Source organism: Callionymus lyra, chromosome 18, assembly GCF_982586985.1.
Source record: "Callionymus lyra chromosome 18, fCalLyr1.hap1.1, whole genome shotgun sequence".
Taxonomy (NCBI): domain Eukaryota; kingdom Metazoa; phylum Chordata; class Actinopteri; order Syngnathiformes; family Callionymidae; genus Callionymus; species Callionymus lyra.
In genome coordinates this window covers 21437494-21448287 of record NC_141835.1, presented here as the reverse complement: position 1 = coordinate 21448287, position 10794 = coordinate 21437494, and the positions used below count along the sequence as shown (strand labels likewise).

At 37.3% G+C, this 10794-nt stretch overlaps 1 protein-coding gene across 1 annotated transcript in view; it reads right to left on the bottom strand.

Annotated features, from left to right (window-relative positions):
- Window positions 1-5478: 5478 nt before the first annotated feature.
- hs6st1a (heparan sulfate 6-O-sulfotransferase 1a) overlaps window positions 5479-10794 on the bottom strand; it is a 50457-nt gene continuing 45141 nt past the window's right edge. Inside the window, exon 4 of the mRNA XM_087780162.1 lies at window positions 5479-9006. Within this exon, the coding sequence (XP_087636288.1) occupies window positions 8680-9006 (327 nt within the window). The 3' untranslated portion in view covers window positions 5479-8679. The remainder of the gene's footprint in view (window positions 9007-10794) is intronic.

The window sequence follows — 10794 nt, the reverse complement described above, 5'->3', positions numbered from 1 at the left end:
TAACTCACTTGGTATCGGGCACTATTTTTTAAATTTCGCCGACACAGGATTTCTCCAGTTTGAGTTAAAATTTAGACCCCTAGTTTCCACCTTTTCTTTCATCCGTGTACCCTGAAAAATGTACTAAGACAAAGAGCGCCACCTAGAATATTTTTCATTTTTAGGTAAATAAGACATTTAAAGGGGGAATTTATTTGATTTGATTGTATATAATATTAATGTATAAACATTTTATTTAAAATATGATTATTTAATTTTTTTTCCTTGAGTAGAACAAAAGGGAAAAAACACGTTTTTCGACAAAAAGGAGAAGAATTAAAATAAAACATTTTAGAAAATGAATTTTGCTGTCAGAAATATTGACACATGTTCAGTTATGTAGTATAATTTGTATCTGACTTGTTGACAAAGAGTGTTAAACATTTAAAAAAAAATAGCATTCTCTAATTTTGTGTGTGACTTGTGTAGTTTGTCAATGATAGCGATAAACAGCAGGGGTCACTACACAAGAGGATCTAGTACGTCTGGGGTCACCTGTTCATCACCTGTACTGTACATAGTAGTACCTCAGCGTGGACACTAATGGCTCCTCATGTTGGATGTCTGCTGTCAGCCTGGAGCGGCTCTGGTCCGCGGGTTAAAATGCTCTGGTCAACCCTGATTTTATAAGAGATGATTTTGTTCTGACCCGGGAGATTAGCTCGCCCCGGAGTGGAAGGTCAGATAACCACCCCAGATGTCGTATCTAATCATATTTATTTACAGACTTTGGGTCGCTCCCTCCATCTCGCTCCCTTTGCGAGTGTGTATATTTGCTTTCTGACAGGAACGGAGTATGGAGCTGCTGGTGATTGTTTGCGCACAGAGATTTATCCACATTGTGTTTTTGGCCATTCAGCCCACGCCTGCACTGGAAACACAGAGCAGCGGCTCCATCACTGCTGCGCTCCTGCAATAACCTGCACTCTCGATTTAATAAAAAGATAAGGAGGCTGAAGATAGTGTTTTCTAATTCCAGACAAAATCACTTGTTTACTCCCAATTACGCACCTGTGTCCAAATTGTCTTTTACTACACATAAAGGACTTGACAAAAAATAGTGATTTGACAATAATAAAAGTTATATAAGTTGAAAAGTATTTTTTTGACTGTCATTAAATGAAGGAAAAAATCATTAAAATTCACATATTATACTATAATCTATAAATAAAATGTGATTTCATGAAGCATATAAAATGCTGCTAAATTAAATTCCCATAGCTCACATTATTGTACAATTAAAAAATGTTTTAATTTAAGTTATTAATATTTTTTTTTGTTTTTTTAATAATTTTATTTTAACCTTAATTATCTGGTAAATGTGCACATTTTTTATTCAACTCAAATGTAACTACATTTTTGTATATTTCAATTAAATTAAGAAGTCACAAAAAGTAATTTGTCATTTTGGTTTGATTAACTTTTATGCCTCCGTCATTGAACCTGAAGCTAGTGATGGTCTGATGAAGCTTCATGAAACAGTGTCATGTTGCTTAGAGGTCAGTAGGTGGCGCCATCAGTTAAAAAACGATGTGATGTTTAATTAGAACAAGCAAAGAAAAATAGTGCAGAGACTGCCATCTAGTGGACTCTGAAAGTAATGACACTGCTTCATGAAGCTTCATGAGCTTTACTCACTAAATTTCAATTTCTTCTGTTCGATTATTGCTGACAATACATTAAATTGTGGGATTTTATTTCAAGTTGAATTGAAACTATGTCCAACCTTTTTATTAATTTATCATGATTTGTGAATTACTGAACACACCTGAACAGCACCAACTAAATTATATATTTTTTAATGAACAAATTAAAGCCTGTAATATTATCACATGATATATTTACAAGAAAGATGGAACACACATATATATATATTTCTAATTTATAGCAAAAAAAGAGGTAGAAAAAACTTTTGCATAGAGTTGGTTCTTTACGCTGCCGTCTCCAATGTCTCACCAATGAGTCAGTGATGCCAAATTTACGGGCAGTATCTCTATTTACTAACCTGAAGGTGTGGAAGCAAATGTGTTTGTGGTATCCCTTGTGTTGCTTCGGGGTCAAGATGAACGACCTCCCTTGCTTCCATAAACACATATTGGAAGTCGTTCACCTTGACCCAGAGGCAACAAAAGGGATAACATAAAACCTGCATCATAAGATTGTTACTGCATCATTTTCATCGGTAAGTAAAGTGATCTTAATTAAGGAGCGATAATTCCACTGATACGAATTAATACTTTGCTACTTTTAGGGTTTTACTTCAGTGTAGAAAGACTGAAGCTCAACTATGTTTTATGTAACTTGTCTATTTGAATGTTAAATGCAGAAGCTGCTCTGGAGAGAATCGCGGGACCTATAATCGTCCAATGACAGTTTGACCTCCTCGTGACGGAGATGTTTCTTTCTCTCGGACCCTCATGCACTGACGGAGAGGCTGCCAGGCTTTTCATCATCTGAGCTGTTATTGTTGCCGTGGTCCAGCTGAACTTAAAATGACAGTCACTCGGAGCTACGGGGGGATTAGAGCTTGTGTCGAGTCTATTAGACCGTGTACCAGCTGCCAGACACCCCCCCCCCCTGCATTCATCTCTGCTCAAGTGTCAGGAAATAAAGCTTCCTCTCATCATCATCCTCTGTCCCACATAAAGACGCTGAGATTCTTACTCGCTCTTATTGATCCTAAAGCCATACAGCTCAATACGTTTTTTTAAAAGACCTAAATAGTATAATTCAACGGGTAGACTACTTTAAAATGAAAATATATTACAATGCTTAATCTGACTATTATATTAAAATAATTGTTTTTTTAAATAGATGTTGGAAAACAGCGACAAACATCTACCAAGAGCACCAACACTTGCTGATACGATTAGTTCCAGATAAACCTATTAGTTAAAATTAAACATGAAAATAAAACCCTCTCCATTAAGACTGTATATATAAAATACCTTTTGTACTGTTGGATCACAACAGGATTTGAAAATGATTTAGTAAGTTTTATATGGAAAATAAAGTGGATTCATTGATTGATTAAATTTAAAGTTTGACGTCGAAAACAAACAGCGTTTTAAATTATGAAAAGCTTTAGATTTAAAGGAGAAAATGTTATTTTTAAATAGGTGAATAAAATGAAAGAAAAACTATTTTATTGCTCAGTCTGTTCGCAACCTTAGTGCCAAGGATTGAATACAGATAACACATGGATTTAAAAAAACACACACACACACACACACACACACACACACACACACACACACACACACACACACACACACACACACACACACACACACACACACACACACACACACACACACACACACACACACACACACACACACACACACACACACACACACACACACACACACACTTGTAAGTAAGTAAGTCATTTTTATTTGCATAGCGCTTTTCTAGCCCAGGGTCACAAAGCGCTTAAACAATCAAAACAATATTCAATAAAGTATATACTTTAAAGGTCAAGATAAAACTGATAACACAACAGGAGTTCCAGAATATCAAGGAAAAGCCTGAACAAATAAAGGATGTTTTTGGATCATTTGACATAAACATTTATTTGACAAACAATTTACCTTACCTTATAATTTCTTTCCGGTTTGACTTTCATTTGCAAACTCACATTATGATGATGACAGCAAGTTTGAAGTTAAAACTGGAATCCTTGGTAACTTGAAAAAAAAAGAAGAATATTGATGATAATATTGATTCAGTTGTTTGGGCGTTCAGCTGAACTATTGATCAAGTTTGGACTGGATTTCCTGTATTGGCATTTTTACATAACTAAGCAACAGAACAACTTAAACTCATAAGAAAAACACATGTTTTTTTTCAAGAATCCAATCAAAATAATAATATAATACAAAAATCAAATAGTTATATTCACCCAGGATAGTGACTCTTAGTGTGAGTCTGCGGACTTCTTTACTGGGTCACTATTATGGTATTTCTTACTAACAAACCTAACTTTAGAACTAATTATGTATTAATGTATGAAAAGTAAATCACCTAAGATTTGAGGAATGTTGGTCAGCTCAACTCGTGGAACTTTAATGAATGTCTGACTCGTGCACAAGTGGATTTGGATGAAGCTGTAGATCAGTGACGACAAGGAAAGAACTGCCACCGAAGTTGCTCCACCAGGTCAGGGTCTCCAGAGTGATGGATGTGACACTGACACGTCTGGTGAGAGGAGTGAGCAGGAGTCGTGGACGTCGATAGAACCAACACGAACGACGTCGACATCAATAAGAATCTCTTTTTAAAACCCGTTTCTGATTCAACACGGTTGTTCTAAAGCAACGTAGCGTGTGATGGATTCTCAGCAGAACAGCAGTGGAGAAGATATTCTGAGGACATGAACGTAGAGATGTTAAAATCTCAAGTGAAGACAGTTCACAGCTCCTCTCGATCTGTCGCATGCGAGAAGTGTTCGCTCGCCGTCCTGCTGCCAGCTGCCACGGTAATTCCATCCAAAGTCAAAGAGTGAAAAAAAGAAAAAAAGTACGAATTCTGAAGTAAACTATTCTAAATAATTTATTTTTCACTAAAGTCACTGATACCAGTAACTTGAAAAAAACTGCAAATATTTTGACACATTCACACCAAAAGTGTTTGGATGTGATATTGAAAGCTGAGGCAAAATGTGGTCCATGGGCAACATTTGGCAGGTCGGGGGTGTTAGAAAATAACGGTACAGCCATTTGTCGCAGTTTTTTTCATGAATTAATATTCAACAACACTATCAATTTGTTTTTTTTGTGGTTTTCAAATATATATATATTTTTGCCATAGTTCTTTTATGGTTTACAGTTCACAAAAGTGTGTTTAAAATATTTATTTTTATTTTCTTATTTACAGTTACCAATCAAATATTTACAGCGTTTGTTCATTTTTGTGTTGCAATTAAACTGGCAGCTAGGTGGCAGCAGTCATAACATTCTCCGCAGGTAAAGGAACAAAATGAAATCCTGCGAGATCCTGGTGATGACTGAGGACGAGAGGATGCAGTGGACTCCGGCAGCCATCTTCCGTCTTTAGAATCAGAAAACCTTTATTGCCAGTGCTGTAAATACAACACAGGGATTTTGTTGTTGGTAAAAATAATGAACAAAAAAAAAGTATTTAAATGTTTACTGTCAAACATTTCTACAGCATCAGTTTGTTTCAGTCTAAACTCATATTTAAATGAAAGTCTTTTCATTTTTAAATTAAGTTTGATTGACCAAGTTAATGGGCTTTTACTTTCTTAAAACAATACATTCATAAGAAGTGATATTGTTTTTGTGTGAAACATTTTAAGAATCGAGTTGATATCAGAATACACACGTTTTTGACTCAAAAATATAATAAAAAAAAAGATCAGTTGAGTGAGTCTCATGCTGACATGTGTGTGATTTTCAGCGACAAACAAGAGGACGCTTATGTCTGTAAAAATGAGATCTTTTAATTGGTGGCTTGATGATTCATTTTTGCTATCAGAAGAGACAAACCCAGGAGGATGCTGCATTTAGCCATAGATAGACAGCACACTGCAAAAAAACAACAAAAAACAACCCAAAACCAAAAATCATTCTCGCTCACGAACACATGGTTGAAAACTAAAAACATCGAATGAGGAGTGAGCCATGAGACACCTGGCCGCTTCATTTTCAGACGCTGTTAAGACTTCAGAAGTGCAGACTGAGTATAAGAACATTTGGAGCTGTAGTTTTCTGGAATCATATTCGTGGTAAATTGGGGAATAATTCACAGAAGTCGCCTCGAGAGTGATGGTCGTAATGTCACAGTACGAACAGAAAGATCACAAACATAGCCAGACTTGTTTCTTCAAAATATGACAACATTTTTTTTTTTTTTTTACAAAGACGATTCAGACTTTTAACGAAACAGAATTTCAATGTGATCAACATTTTTCCACTTTATAATGTTTGACACAAATAATAATCTTTATAAATCCATCACAAGCTGAACCTCACTCGATTTGATCTCATGATGCTTCTTCAAAACAAAAAAAGTGCAGAATCATCAGAACATTCAAAGAAATTTTGTAAATGGAGGAAAAAAAAAGTTCATTAATTTAACTCTAAACAAACAAACCTTGCGTTTATTATTATTTGCAGGTTTTCCTTTTAGAAAGCAAAATATTGAGAATAAGCGAGACATATTGTTTGCCTGGAATAAATGTAAATTTTGTTGGATTGATTTTGATCTAAATCCAGATCCAAGAGACCACGACCCCCCCTCACATTAAAATAATAGTTATAAACATAAAAATATATGATCTGTGTCTTCACATTTAAACATATTCTCGTGACAGAAACAGGAAAAAGCAGTATAATGACTGTGAATGTGTCCCAACAACTGCCATCATCCCTCTCTGCCCGTTTCCAATCATTCAAAAACAACGAGAATCGCTTTTACTAACGTCTAACAAAGATGTCTGGGATGACCATCTCCTTCAAGGCCAAAGACGCACGTTTACCTGAATGCTACAAAATCTCAATTACATTCCGGTGATGTTGGATTTTCACTTTTACATTCTGTTCTCCTGGCGCTTGTTGGCTTTTTCGATCTTATTGCAACATTTGGAGTTGGGTTCTAAAAGAGCAGAGTTGACGTTGCAAGACGAGCAACTCGCACAAAATAAGACAAGCTTTCAGGCCAGCTGATTTTTTTTGTTTTTCAACTTCTTCATTTAAAGGTGTTTTTGACGAATTTCAGGTAGTAGGAATGAGGGTTTTGAATGATACATTTTGAGCAAAATATTCAGTCAGATGACCCAGAAATATTAAGAGTTAATTTTAAAAAGAAAACCAACAAAAGAAAATATACATACTTATCTATTTTTGTCAAATAGTAAACCAAAAACAGCACTACAAGAGAACAATGGGTCTTTACACAAATTAATAAACTATTTTGAGTACGGTTATAGACTTCCATTAAAACAAAGGCATTAACAATGAGTAATATTTTTCCTACACTAAACCAATTCTCATGAACGTCCTCCACGTTCTCTAGCATTAAATGTTACGTATAAAACCAATGGGCTTCAGCGATCAATGGGTTAAATATCATATTTGGAAGCTGATTGATTTTGGTGTACGACTCCTGAAAGGTCATTTATTGAATCTTTAAAGGTCATTTCTTATGGAAGGAATCATGTATCCATCAATATATTCACTAATTTGATTTTAAAAGCTATTTTATGGGCTTATTTTGGAGGCAAATCTGTCATTTGAAGTGTTAAACAAAACAAAAAATGCACACACTTTTAGAACCCAACCCTATTTGGATTTTTTTTTAGTGAAGATATGGGCGTATAAAAAAATATAAATAAAAACTTTGAACATTTAGAACAATACAATCCTCAGGCAGATTGATGACGGGGCGATGAGAGAACGGAGGATAAACAGAGAGTAAAAGGAAGAGGAGAATTTTGGGGCGATCACCGCGACAGCTGCTCTGCTGTGACCCCCGCTCGTGTTCTCCCCCTCCTTTATTAATAATGGCTAATATCAATGTTGGTTGTGTAACCAGTCAGTCATTCATCCGTCACTCGCACTATTTACAAAGGCAGACACGACAATCGGAGGCAGACTGTACATACTATTTACACATGCGCTCACACACACACACACAAGTAGTCAGTGTAGCATATTGCAGATGTATCGTGTGATCATTGAGGAGGAATGGATTAAAAACATGTCCGCTCTGTTCCACCCCCGGTCATCATCGCTCTGTGACCTCTTGTCAGAGGCTGCTTTCTTTCACAAAAGCCGCTCCTACTTTGACAAAATAGCGAGACACCGAGAAGGCTAGTCTCGCAATCACATCGCCATGGTGACCGGCGGTTTCACAACTTTAATCTCAAGCATTTGGGCTCGTGAAGCGCTTGTCGCTCACGCAGCACGGACCCTGGCAACCACCACCTCCGCCAGACGTCCCTTCCATCCCACCCATGTCAGATCCAGTCCATAATAATTGGCTGCGGGATGAGCCGAAAAACAAGAGGCTGAGAAACGACATCGGGAGGACAGTTTCCCTCAGTAATGGCTGTGGTGCGATCCATTAGCTTGACGATCACAACAAAAAACACATACGAAGAAATAAAAGGAATCATTTTCCCTTAGGCAGCAACATTGGTCTCAGTGTTATTACAAATCTGCTTAAAAAAAAAAAAAAAAAAGCACGTACACAAACAAACCAGACTGTTGTCAATAATCATGGCTGAAGCGAGTTCATCGGCTGAAGAAGAAAAGCTTTATCGTTGTCTTCCCTGTGTGTCCGGCGGCGCTCCTTTGACCACAGAAGAGCGCCACCAGTAGTCGTGGGGATTCACAGCCTCGGGTTGGACTTCTCATGCTCCACGTCAGGCCACAGAAAAGATACAGGAGCGATAGCAGAGGAGGGAGATGGGCAAGATACTAGGCCATCAGCAACTTTTAAAATCATCGCAGCATAGTCTGTAATATGATGAACGAAGGGGAAGGGGTGCTAATAACAATGGGCATCGATGCATAAGTCCAAACCCAGGTCTCCATAGCAACCGTCGTACAGTAAGGTCGCTGATACGAGCACAGCTTGGTGTGCGTGTCTTCACACCAGGTGTTTATTCTGCTGCTACCAGCGGTTGATGATCTGGTTCATGTAGTCCTCAGTGGGGAGCCTGATGCCCGCCTCCTCTGTTCGTCCCCCCTCCTCACCTTCCTCCCGCTCCTCCCTCTCCGAGTCGCCGTCCTCCGGCGTGGAGACGGCGCTCTGCCGGCTGTGCGACGGCCAGAGGCTGACGCCCAGGCCCAGGCCCTGGTGGTTCTGCTGCATGTGGTTCTTGATCCGCTGCTGCCGCCGCTCCTGCTGCCGGGTGTACTGGTACCGCTGCTGGAACAGGTCCCGAGCGTAGTCGTACAGCTCCATGTCCAGCTCGTTCAGCTCCTCGATGCGCTGGACCTGAACGGGACAGAGGACAGACATCTTTATAGATAAAATCACATCTTATTAGCTCCAATCGGATGATATATTAATCCAAAGAAATAAACCAAATATAGATCTAAAATACTTAAAAGGCAAAATTCCAGCAATGAAAAAATTCAAATGGCCAGTCAAAGGTACATTTTTTCTTAAACAAAGATTGCAATTATAACAAATTATACACACACAAAAAGGTTGCGAATAGATGATGAATCATGACAAATAAAGTATCACCTTCTTTCTTAGGCTTCTTTAAGAAATGTTTCGAAAACTCATCACAATACACAAATGGAAAAACAAAATTCAGGCAAAATATTCACAATATTGGAAAAATATTTATGAAGAAATGCATATTAAATATCATCAAATTAACAAAATATTATCATTATATTCAAACAGAATATAAATTATATATTTTAATGAACTTTCTTAAAAAGTGGATTCTAAAACTAAAATCAAGATAACTAAAAACACAAAGTGAAAGTAAAATGGAATTTAAAACTCAATTGTAATGATTCCATATATTATCTCAGTCTACTCTATGTCACTCAAATTAAATTGTATTATAGAGGATCGATAAATAACATTAAAATAAAATAATTAAAATTAAATAATAAATATTAAGAGTAGATTTGTAGGGATAAATGATATCAGACGACACAATATGAAGAGATTATTTTAACCATTGACTTGAAATTTTCATACATTTTCAGAGGTTTTAGAGAATAAAATAGGAAGGAAAGGGAGTATTTTCTACTTTATATACACAATCAAGTTATAAATGTTGGCTTTGTAAGTTAAAGGTACTGCTGGAGTATCTGAGCACTTGTCTTATCACTCCCTGGTTTGAGAAGACGGACAAAGAAGATGTTTTCTGTCAAAGCGCTAAAACACTCCTGGCTGTGCTGCCCAAGCCTCTGGTGTGAGTGACTTAGAACACGGAGGCCGGGATGTGTTTCATTAAAAGAATCCCCTCTGGAAGCCGTGATTGAGGGCAGAACCAATGACTCTCGAGCGACAACAGATAGAAGTGACGCGCCGCATTGCTGCGAGAAAATTAGAGATGTTTGATCAGGAACGCGAGGGACGGCGGCGCGGCGCTAGAAAGACACCGCTGAGCTGGAGTTGTCAACGCGGAGATTCATCTCGGGCACAAAAGCTGTCAGGAAAGAGAGGATGCAGATTCAATCAAACATGACTCACCAGGATATGAGAGCCACTGGGGTATAAGTGGGCTTTTTGCAGTGCTGCACAAGTATGGATGCTAAACATCCTTTTGACTCTCACTTGATGGGATGCTATGGATTGAAGAGCTAGCAATTATCATCCTTGTTAGCGTAAATATGTGTAACTGGAGTAAAGTGCTTATGAAGACATCAAGGTCGTGAGTCTGAATTTAAGTGTCGCCAGTTGTAGAATAATGAGCATTAAAATCAGGATCCAGTGGGACTATTTATACAATTATTTCACCACATTTTCAGACTATTTTTTTTCGTCGGTGTGACCTACATTTGAGCAGTTCGCTTAAATTATACTTCCTACATGACTTATTTGTTATTATTATTATTCTTTTTTTTAAAAAAAAACAACTTTTCCTGATTTCTTCTGTTGAATTATGTGTTGTACAGTTCTTACATATTCTCAATTTATATTGAGAAAATTATGAATCAAAATGAGTATAAATGACCATCTAACATAACCGGACACAAGGACTGTATTGGTATTTTCTGGTACTGACCGAAATGCTTTGGTAGTACAGCGCATTGA